The following is a 22842-nucleotide window of genomic DNA, read 5'->3' on the forward strand; positions in this document are numbered from 1 at the left end:
TGTATAGGCCTAGTATGCTATTTTATAGGCACAGGTGTTCTTAGAAGTAAAGAAAATATTTTTTAGAATTTAGTTCAGTCACTTTACAATGGATTGTATATAAAGGTTTAGTAGAATATGCCTAAAACTATCTACTGTATGTTTATATCTATCTATATGTCGATCTATATCTAGTCTATCATGTCTATCTATACTCCCACAGAGATCCTATATGTAATTCTGCGTATACTCTCTGCCTGATAGGGTATTACTATGCCAGTACGGGTACCCAGTCAAACCTCGTTGTCACAGCAACCAGAGCAGGCATGTAGGGCTGTCAGGAAGCACAAACTTAGAACACATTCATACTTTATCAGGGCTCAGTGTGTGTGTGTATGTGTGTGTGTGTGTGTGCACATCTGCCTGAGAACCCTGGATACATTAAAACCACCTACAATTACTGTATTGACAAGTGAACTATTAATGAGTATTATGCATTGTGGTTATTTAGTTTTAGGACGGCAGGAGCCAGCTATACAGAGATCCTAGTACGTAAGGACGTAGAAGGGTGATGGGAATAGCCTACATTATGACATCATGTGAGTAAATGGGTTGTGATGGACAGTCAGACTTGGAACGACAGAGAGGGAAATCAAACAAAAGTCAACTTATGAAACAACTAATAAACACAATAGACAGAAACAAGAAATCAAGACACAAGAGAAGTAGACTTCTTCATTTTATAAAAAATATGGTTGCTATAAAAAAAAGTAAGAAATAGAAACTAGAAGGAAATTAATAAATAACATAAATACAGCTAGCTAAGTCTTTTTTGTATAGAATCTTCAGTTTTATTGAGCAAATGATTCTTCCATGATTTACCCCGGATAGCTAGTTAGCAGACTAGGTTTGGTTGAATAGCTTGTCCATTCAGGCTCAGAGGTCTGAGAGAGAGGCCAGCTCGTGCAGCAGGAGAGCAAAGGATGGACGGTCCTCTGGTTTCTACACAGGAAGAGACAGATCAATCACAAGACATTATGCTTAAAACACAAGCTACACTAAGATAACAGGTGAACCAACCTACCAAGCTGAATCAGTAAGGTACAGGTGAACCAACCTACCAAGCTGAATCAGTAAGGTACAGGTGAACCAACCTACCAAGCTGAATCAGTAAGGTACAGGTGAACCAAGCTGAATCAGTAAGGTACGGGTGAACCAACCTACCAAGCTGAATCAGTAAGGTACAGGTGAACCAAGCTGAATCAGTAAGGTACAGGTGAACCAACCTACCAAGCTGAATCAGTAAGGTACAGGTGAACCAACCTACCAAGCTGAATCAGTAAGGTACAGGTGAACCAACCTACCAAGCTGAATCGGTAAGGTACAGGTGAACCAACCTACCAAGCGGAATCGGTAAGGTACAGGTGAACCAACCTACCAAGCTGAATCGGTAAGGTACAGGTGAACCAACCTACCAAGCTGAATCAGTAAGGTACAGGTGAACCAACCTACCAAGCTGAATCAGTAAGGTACAAGTGAGTCTGTCTACTGCAGCGTTTCCCAAACCCCAAGGGGTGCATATTTTGTTTTTTATACTAGCATGGATTCAAATAATCAACTCATCATCAAGCTTTGATTATTTCAATCAGCTGTTTAATGTTAGGGCAAAAAAATGACATTTGCACCCCTTGGGGTCCCGAGGACCGAGTTTGGGAAACCCACCCACCCTACCCATCCACACACACAAACCCATACTACACCCATACACTACACCCACCCACACAACACCCACCCCCACACACACCCACCTTACCCACCCACACTACTAACAGTACAGGTGAGTCAGTAAGCTACAGGTGTGAACCAGGTAGATCCTTCCCACCCACCTCCTTCCAGCACCACTCCATGAGGAGGTGCACAGCCTCTGGGGCCTGTCTGGGTTTCAGCAGCCTCAGGCCTGCATTCAGGGCCTCCACCACCTCACCATTAGACCGGTTCTCATAGGGCAGACGCCCCTCAGTATACACCTCCCACATAAACACACCTGGAGGAGAGGGGAGGAGAGGAGGAGGAGAGGGGAGGATTCAACATTCATTCATCATACCTCTAGTATACATTTTCTAAGTTGAAAAAGCTCAGTGTCTGACCATGCACAACAGTCTCAGAGAGAATGAATAAACCCACCAAAGGACCAGACGTCAGACTTGCTGCTGAACTTGCAGTACTTGATGACCTCAGGAGAAGACCACTTGATGGGGAACTTGGAGCCCTGGGAGCTGGTGTACTGGTCATCTAGAACAAACCTGGTAGGACAGGACAGGGGAGGAAAGGACACACGGTTATCTGTGTGCGTCTCTGCAGCTTCCATGGATAGATACACAGTCCCCCCTGTAGAGAAGTCTGACCAGTTTCCCTGTCAGGGTGGGTCACTGGTTCAAGTCTTCACCCTGAATCACCATATATTCTGGCCTTTATCAATAGGTATCAACCAGTCTGTCACAAACTCACCTGGTCATTCCAAAATCAGACACCTTCACCACGTTGTTGCAGGAGACCAGACAGTTTCTGGCTGCCTGTGAGGGTTGGGTTCAGAACACACACTTATGCTCTGCAGTAGTTTGTCCATCTTATGTACTATACACTCCACTATCACTGAAAATACATCTAGGCCTTAACCAAGCAGAGTTCCTTGATGTTTCAGCCAGTGAGGTAAAACAACCATTTCTAAGCTGTTCTGTGTTTTCTTTCTATGAATGAATTTACATTTTCTATGTAAAGTGTGTTGAGATTTGTGAAATGCACTTAAAATAAATTGTGACTAAACAAGCTCACACGCAAGCAGGCAAGCACGTACGCATGCACACGCTCATAAACACATATGTTCAGGTCTTTGGGTGGGTTACCAGGTCTCTGTGGATGAAGTTATTGCTCTCCAGGTATGCCATCCCTTCACTGACGTCCAGACACATCCCCAGTAGGGTGTCCTGGGACATACGCCCCCTCCTGGCTCGGAGGTAGTCCGACAGGCAGCCCTGCTCCATCAACTCAAACATCAGACACATGGGAGAATGCTGGGTACACACACCATACAGCTGTACCAGCTTACAGTGGGACAGCATCCTGCAACACGCACACGCACACACACACACACACACACACACACACACACACACACACACACACACGCTCTGATCAGAAGTAGGTCATTACATAGCACAGGTCCAGTGTGTAATTTGAGACACAGCCTTGCATTTCACGGCTAAAAAAATTGTTACAAATAGTCCACTATGTAGGGAATAGGGTGTCTTCTAAGATGTCCGTCCCCCCCCCCCCACTATAAAGTCCACTCACGTCATGACCCTGGCCTCCTCTTTAAAGTCCTCCTCAGACATGGCTCCCTCCCGGATCATCTTCACAGCTACCCTGCGCTCCCTCCACCGCCCCTGGAGTACCAGGCCAAACTGACCGCTGCCCACTTCCTCACCCAGGATCAGCTCTGCCGGGTCCACCTCCCACTGACCTGGAGGGTTGGGGTAGGGAGAGGGAGGGGGAGAGAGAGGGAGGGTGGAGGGGGTAGGGAGAGGGAGGGTGGAGGGGGTAGGGAGAGGGAGGGTGGAGGGGGTAGGGAGAGGGAAGGGAGAGGGAGGGGGTAGGGAGAGGGAGGGTGGAAGGGGTAGGGAGAGGGAAGGGAGAGGGAGGGGGTAGGGAGAGGGAGGGTGGAAGGGGAGAGAGAGAGTGCAGAAGTAATAATGACATACTAATGCAATTATTGGAAGATACATCAAGCCTGAACACAACATGGTACACTGTGGTTGCCTGCCACATTCTCCTCCAGGTCGTCCCTCCTGTGTGGAGGTTTTCAGGGTGTGGTGGAACTGCCTGCCTATTGGCTGCTAAACCTGGGTACCTCATCACACAGGTGTCTACCTTACATCACCACTAATGTCATCCCAGTCCGAATGCTTTTAGAATAGCAAAACATGCCAATTCTCACTATCATGCATATGTTATGTTTGATCTTATCTTTATTATACAGTAACTTATCTATAACATATAAGCATATCTATATTATACAGTAACTTATCTATAACATAAAAGGATATCTTTATCATACAGTAACTTATCTATTTCATTTAAGTGTATCTTTATTACACAGTAACTTATCGCTAAAATAGAAGTGTATCTTTATTACACATTAACTTATCAATAAAATATAAGCGTATCTTTATTACACATTAACTTATCAATAAAATATAAGCGTATCTTTATTACGCATTAACTTATCAATAAAATATAAGCGTATCTTTATTACGCATTAACTTATCAATAAAATATAAGCGTATCTTTATTACGCATTAACTTATCAATAAAATATAAGCGTATCTTTATTACACATTAACTTATCAATAAAATATAAGCGTATCTTTATTCCACATTAACTTATCAATAAAATATAAGCATATCTTTATTACACAGTAACTTATCAATAACATATACGTATCTGGTGTGTTATCTGCTTTGTGTTTGAGCTTTGTAATTGTCATTAATTCAGGGTTAGGTAACTTCCATAGAGATAGTTAGAGGACTGCGTATAGACAGCCCTGCTGTTACAGATGCTATAATCAAACAGATACAAAAATTAGTCCTCAAACTATCTCTATGGTAACTATAATCAATAACCAAACAAAATGGTTGCTGGCTGCCTAGAGGCAGGAGCAGCAGGTCGACCTCTGACCTTTTGAGAGTTCTGCAGGGCTCTGAAAGTTCTCTCTACCCTGAGAGATGGGATGCCTCAGTCGCGTGATCAGACCTGCAGAGACCAGACACACAAACATGCACACCCCACACACACACAACACGCGCTCGCACACACACACAGACAACACGCGCTCGCACACACACACACACACACACACACACACACACACACACACACACACACACACACACACACACACACACACACACACACACACACACACACACACACACACACACACACACACACACACACACACACACACACACACACACACAGAGAGAGAGAGAGAGTGAATGTCAGGATGAAACAACAAAACTAAATCAAAACTAAATGTGCATATACCAGTAGTTAGATAATGTAGAGGCTTTAGGCTATTCTGCTTTAACAATAGAACACATTAACTCTTATTTTACAGGCAGTTTCCTCTGTAGAATGTTGCTGTAAGGAAACGATTGTACCCTATACTAAGGAAAAGACTGTACCCTATACTAAGGAAACGACTGTACCCTATATAAAGGAAACGATTGTACCCTATACTAAGGAAACGAATGTACCCTATACTAAGGAAACGACTGTACCCTATACTAAGGAAAAGACTGTACCCTATACTAAGGAAAAGACTGTACCCTATACTAAGGAAACGACTGTACCCTATACTAAGGAAAAGACTGTACCCTATATAAAGGAAACGATTGTACCCTATACTAAGGAAAAGACTGTACCCTATACTAAGGAAACGATTGTACCCTATACTAAGGAAAAGACTGTACCCTATACTAAGGAAAAGACTGTACCCTATACTAAGGAAAAGACTGTACCCTATACTAAGGAAAAGACTGTACCCTATACTAAGGAAACGATTGTACCCTATACTAAGGAAACGATTGTACCCTATACTAAGGAAAAGACTGTACCCTATACTAAGGAAAAGACTGTACCCTATACTAAGGAAAAGACTGTACTCTATACTAAGGAGAGAACATCTGGACCATAGAATGTATAGAACCATTTCACACAGAGGAGGCTGATGGGAGGAGCTATAGGAGGACGGGCTCATTGTAATGGGTGGATTGGAATAAATTGAATGGTACCTAACAGATCAAACACATGGAAACAATGTGTTTGACTCTGTTCCATTGACAACATTCCAGCCATTACAATGACCCCATCCTCCTATAGCTCCTCCCACAGGGAGCTATAGGATTTCACACTACATTAACACTCATCTCCCATCTCCCTCTCTACTGTGGGAGATCCATGCTGGTGGAACCTTACATGACCCCTGAAGATGCCTAGGCTTTATCTCAACGGACTAACAAACACAGTCGACCTGGGTACAAATCCAAATAGGTCACACTGGCCTGTAAACAGCTGTATTAGGTAGCTCAGGTACCTGCAGCGTTGTGTTGGTGGTACTGGATGAGCTCAGGTACCTGCAGCGTTGTGTTGGTGGTACTGGATGAGTTCAGGAATAGTCATGAACAGGTATTTCTCTGCCAGGTAAAACTTGGACGTCTCCTCTGCCTCTGACTGTCTGATCTGGTAGTGCTTCACCCGCGGGTTCTTCTGCCCGTTGGATCTGAAGGTGGTTCATCATCATGTAACTATGTCATAGCAAAATCTTTAAAGGGGCAATATACAGTTCAAATAATAACAAAGCAGGCAACCCACCACTGTTTTGATAAAAAGCTGAGAGATGGGGCTGGATATATGTAACCACTCTCAAATTCTTAGACAGTGCTAGGGATGTCAAAATACCAATCACAGATTGCCCCTTTAACTGACTGTCATTGAAGCTGAGCGACATGGCTGAAACAGGCAGTAGTTACCCTGGGGCTTTAGTGAAGACAGACACAGTGTAGACACCTGCACACCTGGAGTCTCGCACCATAAAGGCTCCTTCCTTACCCTGCACAAACAAACACAACCTTTCATCTGAGTAGGATAAATCACAATCGGCAGATAAAATTCATTATAATTCAAGCCATCTGCTGAGTTCATTACGTTGAATCTGTTGTATGTCATATCATAGTTACGTGGATGTAATATTTTCAATCTCTACTTACGGTAATATTATGTGAATAAGCCTTGACATGATAGCACAGTGAGACTCCCCAACGGACGGGAGCATGAAACGCACAACACCCATTTTACTCTCCAAATGTCACACAACACAACCCTAACCCTACCCTCCCACTGTCACACTACACAACCCTAACCCTTCCCTACCACTGTCACACAACACAATCCGAACCCTCCCTACCACTGTCACACTACACAACCCTAACCCTTCCCTACCACTGTCACACTACACAACCCTAACCCTACCCTCCCACTGTCACACTACACAACCCTAACCCTTCCCTACCACTGTCACACTACACAACCCTAAACCTACCCTCCCACTGTCACACTACACAACCCTACCCTCCCACTGTCACACTACACAACCCTAACCCTTCCCTCTCACTGTCACACTACACAACCCTAACCCTACCCTACCACTGTCACACTACACAACCCTAACCCTTCCCTACCACTGTCACACTACACAACCCTAACCCTTCCCTACCACTGTCACACAACCCTAACCCTCCCACTGTCACACTACACAACCCTAACCCTCCCACTGTCACACTACACAACCCTAACCCTCCCACTGTCACACTACACAACCCTAAACCTCTCACTGTCACACTACACAACCCTCCCCTACCACTGTCACACTACACAACCCTAACCCTCCCACTGTCACACAACACAACCCTAACCCTTCCCTACCACTGTCACACTACACAACCCTAACCCTCCCACTGTCACACTACACAACCCTAACCCTACCACTGTCACACAACACTAACCCTACCCTCCCACTGTCACACTACACAACCCTAACCCTTCCCTACCACTGTCACACTACACAACCCTAACCCTAACCCTCCCACTGTCACACTACACAACCCTAACCCTTCCCTACCACTGTCACACTACACAACCCTAACCCTAACCCTCCCACTGTCACACAACACAACCCTAAACCTCTCACTGTCACACTACACAACCATAACCCTACCCTACCACTGTCACACTACACAACCCTAACCCTACCCTACCACTGTCACACTACACAACCCTAACCCTAACCCTCCCACTGTCACACTACACAACCCTAACCCTTCCCTACCACTGTCACACTACACAACCCTAACCCTACCCTACCACTGTCACACTACACAACCCTAACCCTTCCCTACCACTGTCACACTACACAACCCTAACCCTTCCCTACCACTGTCACACTACACAACCCTAACCCTTCCCTACCACTGTCACACTACACAACCCTAACCCTTCCCTACCACTGTCACACTACACAACCCTAACCCTCCCACTGTCACACTACACAACCCTAACCCTTCCCTACCACTGTCACACTACACAACCCTAACCCTTCCCTACCACTGTCACACTACACAACCCTAACCCTCCCCTACCACTGTCACACTACACAACCCTAACCCTCCCACTGTCACACTACACACCCCTAACCCTCCCACTGTCACACTACACAACCCTAACCCTCCCACCGTCACACTACACAACCCTAACCCTACCACTGTCACACTACACAACCCTAACCCTTCCCTACCACTGTCACACTACACAACCCTAACCCTAACCCTCCCACTGTCACACTACACAACCCTAACCCTTCCCTACCACTGTCACACTACACAACCCTAAACCTCTCACTGTCACACTACACAACCCTAACCCTTCCCTACCACTGTCACACTACACAACCCTAACCCTAACCTACCACTGTCACACTACACAACCCTAACCCTACCCTCCCACTGTCACACTACACAACCCTAACCCTCCCACTGTCACACAACACAACCCTAAACCTCTCACTGTTACACTACACAACCCTAACCCTCCCCTACCACTGTCACACTACACAACCCTAACCCTCCCACTGTCACACTACACAACCCTAACCCTTCCCTACCACTGTCACACTACACAACCCTAACCCTTCCCTACCACTGTCACACTACACAACCCTAACCCTCCCCTACCACTGTCACACTACACAACCCTAACCCTACCCTACCACTGTCACACTACACAACCCTAACCCTTCCCTACCACTGTCACACTACACAACCCTAACCCTTCGCTACCACTGTCACACTACACAACCCTAACCCTCCCCTACCACTGTCACACTACACAACCCTAACCCTTCCCTACCACTGTCACACTACACAACCCTAACCCTCCCCACCACTGTCACACTACACAACCCTAACCCTTCCCTACCACTGTCACACTACACAACCCTAACCCTCCCACTGTCACACTACACAACCCTAACCCTTCCCTACCACTGTCACACTACACAACCCTAACCCTTCCCTACCACTGTCACACTACACAACCCTAACCCTTCCCTACCACTGTCACACTACACAACCCTAACCTCCCTACCACTGTCACACTACACAACCCTAACCCTTCCCTACCACTGTCACACTACACAACCCTAACCCTTCCCTACCACTGTCACACTACACAACCCTAACCCTTCCCTACCACTGTCACACTACACAACCCTAACCCTTCCCTACCACCGTCACACTACACAACCCTAACCCTCCCCTACCACTGTCACACTACACAACCCTAACCCTTCCCACCACTGTCACACTACACAACCCTAACCCTTCCCTACCACTGTCACACTACACAACCCTAACCCTTCCCTACCACTGTCACACTACACAACCCTAACCCTCCCACTGTCACACTACACAACCCTAACCCTTCCCTACCACTGTCACACTACACAACCCTAACCCTTCCCTACCACTGTCACACTACACAACCCTAACCCTTCCCTACCACTGTCACACTACACAACCCTAACCCTACCACTGTCACACTACACAACCCTAACCCTTCCCTACCACTGTCACACTACACAACCCTAACCCTAACCCTCCCACTGTCACACTACACAACCCTAACCCTCCCACTGTCACACTACACAACCCTAACCCTACCACTGTCACACTACACAACCCTAACCCTACCACTGTCACACTACACAACCCTAACCCTTCCCTACCACTGTCACACTACACAACCCTAACCCTTCCCTACCACTGTCACACTACACAACCCTAACCCTTCCCTACCACTGTCACACTACACAACCCTAACCCTTCCCTACCACTGTCACACTACACAACCCTAACCCTTCCCTACCACTGTCACACTACACAACCCTAACCCTCCCCTACCACTGTCACACTACACAACCCTAACCCTACCCTACCACTGTCACACTACACAACCCTAACCCTTCCCTACCACTGTCACACTACACAACCCTAACCCTTCCCTACCACTGTCACACTACACAACCCTAACCCTACCCTCCCACTGTCACACTACACAACCCTAACCCTTCCCTACCACTGTCACACTACACAACCCTAACCCTTCCCTACCACTGTCACACTACACAACCCTAACCCTCCCACTGTCACACTACACAACCCTAACCCTCCCACCGTCACACTACACAACCCTAAACCTCTCACTGTCACACTACACAACCCTCCCCTACCACTGTCACACTACACAACCCTAACCCTTCCCTACCACTGTCACACTACACAACCCTAACCCTTCCCTACCACTGTCACACTACACAACCCTAACCCTCCCACTGTCACACTACACAACCCTAACCCTCCCACTGTCACACTACACAACCCTAACCCTTCCCTACCACTGTCACACTACACAACCCTAACCCTCCCACCGTCACACTACACAACCCTAACCCTTCCCTACCACTGTCACACTACACAACCCTAACCCTACCACTGTCACACAACACAACCCTAACCCTTCCCTACCACTGTCACACTACACAACCCTAACCCTCCTACCACTGTCACACTACACAACCCTAACCCTCCCCTACCACTGTCACACTACACAACCCTAACCCTTCCCTACCACTGTCACACTACACAACCCTAACCCTCCCCTACCACTGTCACACTACACAACCCTAACCCTTCCCTACCACTGTCACACTACACAACCCTAACCCTAACCCTCCCACTGTCACACAACACAACCCTAAACCTCTCACTGTCACACTACACAACCATAACCCTACCCTACCACTGTCACACTACACAACCCTAACCCTACCCTACCACTGTCACACTACACAACCCTAACCCTAACCCTCCCACTGTCACACTACACAACCCTAACCCTTCCCTACCACTGTCACACTACACAACCCTAACCCTTCCCTACCACTGTCACACTACACAACCCTAACCCTCCCACTGTCACACTACACAACCCTAACCCTCCCACTGTCACACAACACAACCCTAACCCTTCCCTACCACCGTCACACTACACAACCCTAACCCTTCCCTCCCACCGTCACACTACACAACCCTAACCCTACCACTGTCACACTACACAACCCTAACCCTTCCCTACCACTGTCACACTACACAACCCTAACCCTTCCCTACCACTGTCACACAACACAACCCTAACCCTTCCCTACCACTGTCACACTACACAACCCTAACCCTTCCCTACCACTGTCACACAACCCTAACCCTCCCACTGTCACACTACACAACCCTAACCCTTCCCTACCACTGTCACACAACCCTAACCCTCCCACTGTCACACTACACAACCCTAACCCTCCCTACCACTGTCACACTACACAACCCTAAACCTTCCCTACCACTGTCACACTACACAACCCTACCCCTACCACTGTCAAACTACACAACCCTAACCCCTACCACTGTCACACTACACAACCCTAACCCTTCCCTACCACTGTCACACTACACAACCCTAACCCTTCCCTACCACTGTCACACAACACAACCCTAACCCTACCCTCCCACCGTCACACTACACAACCCTAACCCTAACCCTCCCACTGTCACACTACACAACCCTAACCCTCCCACTGTCACACTACACAACCCTAACCCTTCCCTACCACTGTCACACTACACAACCCTAACCCTTCCCTACCACTGTCACACTACACAACCCTAACCCTTCCCTACCACTGTCACACTACACAACCCTAACCCTTCCCTACCACTGTCACACTACACAACCCTAACCCTACCCTACCACTGTCACACTACACAACCCTAACCCTCCCTACCACTGTCACACTACACAACCCTAACCCTTCCCTACCACTGTCACACTACACAACCCTAACCCTTCCCTACCACTGTCACACTACACAACCCTAACCCTTCCCTACCACTGTCACACTACACAACCCTAACCCTAACCCTCCCACTGTCACACTACACAACCCTAACCCTAACCCTCCCACTGTCACACTACACAACCCTAACCCTCCCACTGTCACACTACACAACCCTAACCCTTCCCTACCACTGTCACACTACACAACCCTAACCCTCCCACTGTCACACTACACAACCCTAACCCTCCCACCGTCACACTACACAACCCTAACCCTCCTCCACTGTCACACTACACAACCCTAACCCTCCCACTGTCACACAACACAACCCTAACCCTTCCCTACCACCGTCACACTACACAACCCTAACCCTTCCCTACCACTGTCACACTACACAACCCTAACCCTAACCCTACCACTGTCACACTACACAACCCTAACCCTACCCTCCCACTGTCACACTACACAACCCTAACCCTCCCTACCACTGTCACACTACACAACCCTAACCCTTCCCTACCACTGTCACACTACACAACCCTAACCCTTCCCTACCACTGTCACACTACACAACCCTAACCCTCCCACTGTCACACTACACAACCCTAACCCTTCCCTACCACTGTCACACTACACAACCCTAACCCTCCTACCACTGTCACACTACACAACCCTAACCCTTCCCTACCACTGTCACACAACCCTAACCCTCCCTACCACTGTCACACTACACAACCCTAACCCCTCCCACTGTCACACTACACAACCCTAACCCTTCCCTACCACTGTCACACAACCCTAACCCTCCCACTGTCACACTACACAACCCTAACCCTACCACTGTCACACTACACAACCCTAAACCTCCCTACCACTGTCACACTACACAACCCTTCCCTACCACTGTCACACTACACAACCCTAACCCTACCACTGTCACACTACACAACCCTAACCCTTCCCTACCACTGTCACACTACACAACCCTAACCCTTCCCTACCACTGTCACACTACACAACCCTAACCCTTCCCTACCACTGTCACACTACACAACCCTAACCCTTCCCTACCACTGTCACACTACACAACCCTAACCCTCCCTACCACTGTCACACTACACAACCCTAACCCTTCCCTACCACTGTCACACTACACAACCCTAACCCTTCCTTACCACTGTCACACTACACAACCCTAACCCTCCTACCACTGTCACACTACACAACCCTAACCCTTCCCTACCACTGTCACACTACACAACCCTAACCCTTCCCTACCACTGTCACACTACACAACCCTAACCCTTCCCTACCACTGTCACACTACACAACCCTAACCCTTCCCTACCACTGTCACACTACACAACCCTAACCCTCCCCTACCACTGTCACTACACCCTAACCCTACCACTGTCACACTACACAACCCTAACCCTTCCCTACCACTGTCACACTACACAACCCTAACCCTACCCTACCACTGTCACACTACACAACCCTAACCTCCTCCCACTGTCACACTACACAACCCTAACCCTCCCACTGTCACACTAACCCTAACCCCTACCACTGTCACACTACACAACCCTAACCCTACCTCCACTGTCACACACAACCCTAACCCTCCCCACTGTCACACTACACAACCCTAACCCTACCCTACCACTGTCACACTACACAACCCTAACCCTACCCTACCACTGTCACACTACACAACCCTAACCCTACCCTACCACTGTCACACTACACAACCCTAACCCTACCCTCCCACTGTCACACAACACAACCCTAAACCTCTCACTGTCACACTACACAACCCTAACCCTTCCCTACCACTGTCACACTACACAACCCTAACCCTAACCCTCCCACTGTCACACAACACAACCCTAAACCTCTCACTGTCACACTACACAACCATAACCCTACCCTACCACTGTCACACTACACAACCCTAACCCTTCCCTACCACTGTCACACTACACAACCCTAACCCTCCCACTGTCACACTACACAACCCTAACCCTACCCTACCACTGTCACACTACACAACCCTAACCCTCCCCTACCACTGTCACACAACACAACCCTAACCCTTCCCTACCACTGTCACACTACACAACCCTAACCCTAACCCTCCCACTGTCACACTACACAACCCTAACCCTCCCACTGTCACACTACACAACCCTAAACCTCTCACTGTCACACTACACAACCCTCCCCTACCACTGTCACACTACACAACCCTAACCCTACCACTGTCACACTACACAACCCTAACCCTTCCCTACCACTGTCACACAACACAACCCTAACCCTTCCCTACCACTGTCACACTACACAACCCTAACCCTTCCCTACCACTGTCACACTACACAACCCTAACCCTTCCCTACCACTGTCACACTACACAACCCTAACCCTCCCACTGTCACACTACACAACCCTAACCCTTCCCTACCACTGTCACACTACACAACCCTACCCTCCCACTGTCACACTACACAACCCTAACCCTCCCACTGTCACACTACACAACCCTAACCCTTCCCTACCACTGTCACACTACACAACCCTAACCCTTCCCTACCACTGTCACACTACACAACCCTAACCCTACCCTACCACTGTCACACTACACAACCCTAACCCTTCCCTACCACTGTCACACTACACAACCCTAAACCTACCCTCCCACTGTCACACTACACAACCCTAACCCTACCCTACCACTGTCACACTACACAACCCTAACCCTTCCCTACCACTGTCACACTACACAACCCTAAACCTCCCACTGTCACACTACACAACCCTAACCCTACCCTACCACTGTCACACTACACAACCCTAACCCTACCCTACCACTGTCACACTACACAACCCTAACCCTACCCTACCACTGTCACACTACACAACCCTAACCCTCCCCTACCACTGTCACACTACACAACCCTAACCCTTCCCTACCACTGTCACACTACACAACCCTAACCCTTCCCTACCACTGTCACACTACACAACCCTAACCCTAACCCTCCCACCGTCACACTACACAATCCTAACCCTCCCACCGTCACACTACACAACCCTAACCCTTCCCTACCACTGTCACACTACACAACCCTAACCCTCCCACCGTCACACTACACAACCCTAACCCTCCCACCGTCACACTACACAACCCTAACCCTCCCACCGTCACACTACACAACCCTAACCCTCCCACCGTCACACTACACAACCCTAACCCTCCCACCGTCACACTACACAACCCTAACCCTCCCACCGTCACACTACACAACCCTAACCCTCCCACCGTCACACTACACAACCCTAACCCTCCCACCGTCACACTACACAACCCTAACCCTCCCACCGTCACACTACACAACCCTAACCCTTCCCTACCACTGTCACACTACACAACCCTAACCCTCCCACCGTCACACTACACAACCCTAACCCTCCCACCGTCACCATCTGTCTGTAATAGCGATTATGACACATTTACAACAGGAAATCCTGGACCTGAGCAACCTGCTCTGTTGTTTCAAATGTCATCTTTCACTCTGTGTGTGTGTGTGTGTGTGTGTGTGTGTGTGTGTGTGTGTGTGTGTGTGTGTGTGTGTGTGTGTGTGTGTGTGTGTGTGTGTGTACGTGCATGTACGTGCATGCGTGTGGACATGCATCTTGCAAAATGCAGCTTTTTCATCCGTGCTGCTGCGGCAAGATACAGGAATTTATTCAGTCAAATCCGGTAACCAAATTTTCTGGATAAATTCAAAACATGATCTCATTTTCAAACATAATCAATAAAAAAATATATATATTTTTACAGTTATACTTTTTTAGGGATAACAAAAACATGTTTTCTCTCTAGTTTCAGTATTGTCTGGTTGTAATTCTGATAACCTTGCTTTTTGATTTACTCAGGCCCACAATGTCTGTCCTCTCCCTTCTGTAGTACAGTTTAACACCAAACTATGTCTATCCTCTCCCTTCTGTAGTACAGTTGAACATCAAACTATGTCTGTCCTCTCCCTTCTGTAGTACAGTTTAACACCAAACTATGTCTGTCCTCTCCCTTCTGTAGTACAGTTTAACACCAAACTATGTCTGTCCTCTCCCTTCTGTAGTACAGTTTAACAAAAAACTGAAGAAGTTGTCGGCGTTGTTTACCTCTGTCATCAGGAGTTCCTCAGCTCTCCCTCTCGTTATGTCTTTGTTGTACCATCTGGAAAACAAGTAGGGGAATTATAAACAACCTAGACCAATCAGATGGCTGAAATAAAATATCATAAAATAAAAATAGTCAGGAGAATTGTATTTGATATAAATCTGACTCACTCAAATCTGTTGAAGTTGTTGCAGGATTTTTCCGCTATATAAGTGCAAGGTACAAAACCTGTGTTTCTATGGAAGGAACGGACAAAATGGGATGAATACTTTAGGTGTGTACAACTACACAGCCAATAATACATATTACAGATAGGCTTATAGAGTTGTCGTAGGGTTGTCATCAGGTTGTCATATGCCACAGAGTTGTCACAGAGTTCTCATAGAGTTGCCATGTCGTCTCTACTTACCCTCTGTGGTCCTGTACGGTCCACCAATCATGGTGGGAGCTGTCAGTCAGGATGTACTCCTGGTCTTTGTGAAGGGCCAGCTCTGTGTCTCCATGGGGACTGTAGTTCTGTAGCGCAACCACCACACTCTGGCCCGGGTCGGAGAGCCGCCGCTATGGGCACGATGTAAGGGAAACACTGATCCTTAGCATTAAAATGACTCAAAGCAACATACTGTACGTTTACAGGCACGGTGAAGTATATAGACATGACATATGCATATTTACCTGTGTGTCCGGGGTTGGAGGGAGAGGCTTCTTGGAAGCTACAGAAAGGCATTTTGTGGTTAATTCTTAAAAGTCTAAGCTGTTGGGGGGGGTGATTAGGCCTTTACTACTATAGCCCATAAAAATGTATTGAATAACATATCCATAAATGGCAAAAAAGACAGTCAAATAATCAGAGGATTTGAAGTCTCTGTCCTATATCTAGGAGAAATACAAAAAAATATATGGAAATATACTGTATATATAATTTTTTTACACATATTTAACCCCTTATTTTTGTTGGCACAAAACAACCTCCATACCTCCATTCATGTGTATGGGTTACTTTAAGAGTCTCCCTTTTCAATAGTGGTCATATTAGTTTGTGTGCTACAGACATTTTCATGAGAAGACTGATTGTCGGGATGACTCCTGGTCTGATAAACAGCGTTGTAGCTCTGCCACTTTCCACTGCAGAATGGCGACAAAGGCGGATGCGGTGGATTGAGACGCAGCCCATGCAAAAAAACATCTCTAGCGTAAACTGACAGATTTTATTATTATGTTACTTAGATTGACACACCAGTGCGTCAATAGGCAATAAAGAGGGTTAAATTCACATTATGGGCAGTTAACATAATAGACTTTTCAAAGGATTTATATATGGTTTATATGTAAGATATAATATTATTATTATTATTATTATTATTATTATTATTATTATTACTATTATTATTATTATTATTATTATTGAGTGTGGGAAATGCACTCTTCAAGTGAAATATACCTGTACCGTATCCCACAGGGTCGTACTCCTGACATCCTGTCGCCATCTTCTCTGTCTGGTAACAGCACCTCCACCTCCCCTCCATCCAGAAGTTGGGGTGATACTTCAGGAGTAATGCGTTGCACTTGGTCTCTTTATTGCAAGAGAGAGAAATGAAATACAGTGTAAGACATGGAGGCTCAAATGTGTCATAGAGTTTATAATATAATGTTGATATACTACTCTTAATATTATGTTGTTTTTCTAATCTTATGAGAGATTATATATATATATAAACAAACTCAGCTCTGTGGTATTGGTATTATGGGTCTGATGTTGAATGTTTTCCATAACTGCTGCTCACCCTCCTTCAGAGCTCGGACCCATCTCTGACGACAGTCGTTGTCTGGGGCGAAGATGTACAGGTAGCAGTTGTCGTGGACAACCTGTTGAGACATTTATGCGTATCTAAAATAAAAACAGTGTCATGGCTTATAAATGAAAGTCATTGTAAATTGTTCCCAATGGTGAGTAATTAGCATTCCTCCATTAGACAGAAGCAGTAGAAGAGATGAGTTGTCTTATGTGGTCTTACCTGGAAGGGGTACTTGTTGCTGCAGGGGATTGGGGCTTCACTGCACACTATCTCCACACACTTGATCCTGGAGAGCTCAATGCAGCCTTTCTGGATGGGCTTTTTCTGAAGAAGAATACAGCCTTCTATCAACATCTTCACAACTTTCTATTTTCACATCAAACAATACAACCCCCATACAGTAACTGTCATATTCTGTAAAAGCAAGATTTCTTCATAACTCAATATATGATTTTCAAAATTAGACTACTGAAGTGTAAAGTGTAAATTAATTTCAACAATAAATGTCATTTTTGACAGATATTGATAAACAAACAAACCACGCACAATTTAACAATAAAAATTGTACATACCCCAGGGCGCTGTTCAGAATAGGTCAGGTCCTGGGTGTCCAAGACAAATAACCTTTCCTTGTAATTACAGGGCGACGTCCTTCGCTTCTGCTGAGACTTCTTGATGAGAGTCCCCTTCAAGATTACTGTGGGGAGCATAGTGAACACAGATACCTGGCTAACATTGAGAGACAGAGAGAGAGACAGCGAGGTGGGCTGTAGAGTTAGACTGAACACCTATATAATGGAGAGAAGGAAAAGAGTGATGGGAGTTCGTGTCGTGTGAGTTTCCGCTGTAGATACACTAGGTAAACCACTTCCTTGAGCACGGCACCAACACTCACACACAGACTAAGATGCACTCACACACACACACACACGTTGAAACATCACAAGCTGCATGGGTGCACAGAACCACAGGGCCTGAGCAGCTCTCTCCCCAGAAATTAGGCTAAACGTACACTTAAAACACATTTGTAGTTGAACAAATGCTATTATGCAGGTAACTGCCAAACTAATGGAAACACTTGAATAACTGAGGGATATTAAGTATATCGAAAGCAGGTGCTTCCACACAGGTGTTGTTCCTCAGTTAATTAAGCAATTCATATCCTATCAAGCATGTATAAAAATGCTGGACAGGTCATTATTTTGGCAACAGTGGCTATTTGTATTTGTAATTATTATGGATCCCAATCACAGTAAGGTACTTAAAGATATTCGCTGGTACTTTTGCCTACTTTTTAGCCAGTACTTCTGCAGTAGCACTCCCGAGCCAAAAGTGGTCCAGGAAAATATGTTGTTTTGAGCACCAAGTCATTAATCTCTCTCCCACTCTACTGCTGTGTGCATGATGTGCCTCTTGCTTGCTGTAACTCATATGGCGAGGAGCTGAAGCTCATTGGATAAACTAGGATTGCTAGGGGGCTGGCCCATGTGGGTGAAAATGAAGGGAAAATGGTGCACCACAGCTTCCAGAAAAAGTTGCTTTCAAACTAGGGATTTCGTGGCTAATTAAGGTAAGACAGTAATTCTGCTCATAGTTTAAGCATGTATAAATTACACATTGGACACATCCAACCCAATGTAGGATGTTTAAAAAAATACTTAAAAGTTGTCAAAGTTCCAGAGCATGTCTTTAATTGTTAACCAGAAATTATTTGATATTTAAGCAATAAGGCCCAAGGGGGTGTGGTATATGGCCAATATACCACTGGCTAAAGGCTGTTCATAGGCACAACACAAACCCCTGAGGTGGCTTATTGCCAGTGGTGGGATAAGTACCCAATTTTCATACTTAAGTAAAAGTAAAGATACCTTAATAGAAAATGCCTCAAGTAAAAGTGAAAGTCACCCAGTAAAATATTACTTGAGTAAAGTATAAAGGTATTTGGTTTTAAATATACTTAAGTATATGTATGAAGAGTTCCATCAGCCACTCCTGGGCTACAATCACCTATCCAGACCCGTTTTACTGCCGATGCGGAGCCCCATCGGGCCTTCATGACGTTATCTATCGACGTTATCTGCCCGAGGGAGTTATCCAACTGGCCCCTCCGTCACGACGTAACCTGAACGCCCATCTGCGGCCAGCTAATCGTTAGCTGTCTTATCAGCTGCTATCTGAATAGGTCTATCGGCCAATTTTCTTGGGCCTGTCACGTCCTGACCAGTATAAGGGTTATTTGTTATTGTAGTTTGGTCAGGACGTGGCAGAGGGTATTTTGTTTATGTGGTTCGGGGTGGTGAGTTATGTAGTAGGGTGTTTGATTTATTATTTCCGGGTTTTGGTCTATGTTCTTTCTGGTTTGTTGTATGTCTATGTTTAGGTTGATGGGGGGTTGGACTCTCAATTGGAGGCAGGTGCTTTCTCGTTGCCTCTGATTGAGAGTCCTATATATGGGTAATTGTTTGGTTTGGTGTTGTGGGAGATTGTTTCTGGTTTTCCTGAGTGTGCATGACAAGACTGTCTAGTTTGTTTGTGTTTTGTATACGTTTTGGTTTTTTCCTTCTTTCCCTAATAAAAGAAGATGAGTATTCATGTCCCTGCTGCGTTTTGGTCCTCTCCTTACGACAGTTATGACAGGGCCACTATAACTATTTTGCCAATTGGATTGGTCCCCTCTACCACACGGAACCCCACTAATCTACCGACGGAAACGCACGAGGTGGCTAAAAACAGACCATCTTCTGCCAACTTCTGACTTGCTACCCATGGCCTGGCTAGCTGTCTGAATCGCCGTGACCACAACCGACCTCACTACTCACTGGACCCTTTTGATCACTTGTCTAAGCATGCCTCTCCTTAATGTCAATATGCCTTGTCCATTGCTGTTCTGGTTAGTGTTTATTGGCTTATTTCACTGTAGAGCCTCTAGCCCTGCTCATTATACCTTATCCAAAGTTCCACCACCCACACATGCGATGACATCACCTGGTTTCAATAATGTTTCTAGAGATAATATGTCTCTCATCATCACTCAATGCCTAGGTTTACCTCCACTGTATTCACATCCTACCATACCTTTGTCTGTACATTATACCTCGAAGCTATTTTATCACCCCCAGAAACCTGCTCCTTTTACTCACTGTTCAGGATGTCCTAGACGACCAATTCTCATAGCTTTTAGCCGTACCCTTATCCTACTCCTCCTCTGGCGATATAGAGGTGAATCCAGGCCCTGCAGTGCCTAGCTCCACTCCTATTCCCCAGGCGCTCTCTTTTGATGACTTCTGTAACTGTAATAGCCTCGGTTTCATGCATGTTAAAATTAGAAGCCTCCTCCCTAAGTTTGTTTTATTCACTGCTTTAGCACACTCTGCCAACCCAGATGTCCTAGCCGTGTCTGAATCCTGGCTTAGGAAGACCACCAAAAACTCTGAAATCTCCATCCCCAACTACAACATTTTCAGATAGAACGGCCAAAGGGGGCGGTGTTGCAATCTACTGCAGAGATAGCCTGCAGAGTTCTGTCCTACTATCCAGGTCTGTACCCAAACAATTTGAACTTCTACTTTAAAAAAAAATCCACCTCTCTAAAAACAAGTCTCTCACCGTTGCCACCTGCTATAGACCACCCTCTGCCCCCAGCTGTGCTCTGGACACCATATGTGAACTGATTGCCCCCCATCTATCTTCAGAGCTCGTGCTGATAGGTGACCTAAACTGGGACATGCTTAACACCCCAGCCATCCTACAATCTAAGCTTGATGCCCTCAATCTCACACAAATTATCAATGAATCTACCAGGTACAACCCCAAAGCCGTAAACACGGGCACTCTCATAGATATCATCCTAACCAACTTGCCCTCTAAATACACCTCTGCTGTTTTCAACCAAGATCTCAGCGATCACTGCCTCATTGCCTGCATCTGTAATGGGTCAACGGTCAAACGACCTCCACTCATCACTGTCAAACGCTCCCTGAAACACTTCAGCGAGCAGGCCTTTCTAATTGACCTGGCCCGGGTATCCTGGAAGGATATTGACCTCATCCCTTCAGTAGAGGATGCCTGGTTATTGTTTAAAAATGCCTTCCTCACCATCTTAAATAAGCATGCCCCATTCAAGAAATTTAGAACCAGGAACAGATATAGCCCTTGGTTCTCTCCAGACCTGACTGCCCTTAACCAACACAAAAACATCCTGTGGCGTTCTGCATTAGCATCGAACAGCCCCCGTGATATGCAACTTTTCAGGGAAGTTAGAAACCAATATACACAGGCAGTTAGAAGAGCCAATGCTAGCTTTTTCAAGCAGAAATGTACTTCCTGCAACACAAACTCAAAAAAGTTCTGGGACACTAAAGTCCTTGGAGAATAAGAGCACCTCCTCCCAGCTGCCCACTGCACTGAGTATAGGAATCTCTGTCACCACCGATAAATCCACTATAATTGAGAATTTCAATAAGCATTTTTCTACGGCTGGCCATGCTTTCCACCTGGCTACCCCTACCCCGGTCAACAGCACTGCACCCCCCACAGCAACTTGCCCAAGCCTTCCCCATTTCTCCTTCTCCAAAATCCAGTCAGCTGATGTTCTGAAAGAGCTGCAAAATCTGGACCCCTACAAATCAGCCGGGCTAGACAATCTGGACCCTTTCTTTCTAAAATTATCTGCAGAAATTGTTGCAACCCCAATTACTAGCCTGTTCAACCTCTCTTTCGTGTCGTCAGAGATTCCCAAAGATTGGAAAGCAGCTGCGGTCATCCCCCTCTTCAAAGGGGGGGACACTCTTGACCCAAACTGCTACAGACCTATATCTATCCT

At 46.4% G+C, this 22842-nt stretch overlaps 1 protein-coding gene across 2 annotated transcripts; it reads right to left on the minus strand.

The window, feature by feature from the left end:
- Positions 1-705: 705 nt before the first annotated feature.
- Positions 706-19870, minus strand: LOC106612060 (tyrosine-protein kinase ITK/TSK). Of its 2 annotated transcripts, none has more exons than XM_014212877.2 (17): positions 18593-19870; positions 18240-18344; positions 18009-18090; positions 17672-17797; positions 16900-16937; positions 16634-16785; positions 16395-16460; positions 16227-16281; positions 6571-6650; positions 6175-6320; positions 4715-4789; positions 3331-3499; positions 2883-3099; positions 2488-2552; positions 2164-2282; positions 1866-2023; positions 706-981 (listed from the first exon to the last, which is right to left on the minus strand). In XM_014212877.2, exons 1-17 carry the CDS (start codon positions 18728-18730, stop codon positions 916-918), a joined length of 1857 nt encoding a protein of 618 aa, XP_014068352.2. In that variant the 5' UTR covers positions 18731-19870; the 3' UTR covers positions 706-915. The 2 variants fall into 2 exon arrangements, with proteins under 2 accessions (XP_014068352.2, XP_045580146.1); XM_045724190.1 differs by having other exon boundaries at positions 17666-17797; positions 18593-19867.
- Positions 19871-22842: the final 2972 nt, after the last annotated feature.

This window comes from Salmo salar, chromosome ssa09 (genome assembly GCF_905237065.1).
Source record: "Salmo salar chromosome ssa09, Ssal_v3.1, whole genome shotgun sequence".
NCBI classification, from domain to species: Eukaryota; Metazoa; Chordata; class Actinopteri; order Salmoniformes; family Salmonidae; genus Salmo; species Salmo salar.

Coding starts and splice junctions, on each gene's coding strand:
- LOC106612060 (XM_045724190.1), bottom strand. CDS start 18,730: ATGCTCCCCACAGTAATCTTGAAGGGGACTCTCATCAAGAAGTCTCAG. Junction 18,091..18,239: donor GCAACAAGTACCCCTTCCAG/GTAAGACCACAT, acceptor ATGTCTCAACAG/GTTGTCCACGACAACTGCTA. Junction 16,461..16,633: donor ACCGTACAGGACCACAGAGG/GTAAGTAGAGAC, acceptor TTCCTTCCATAG/AAACACAGGTTTTGTACCTT.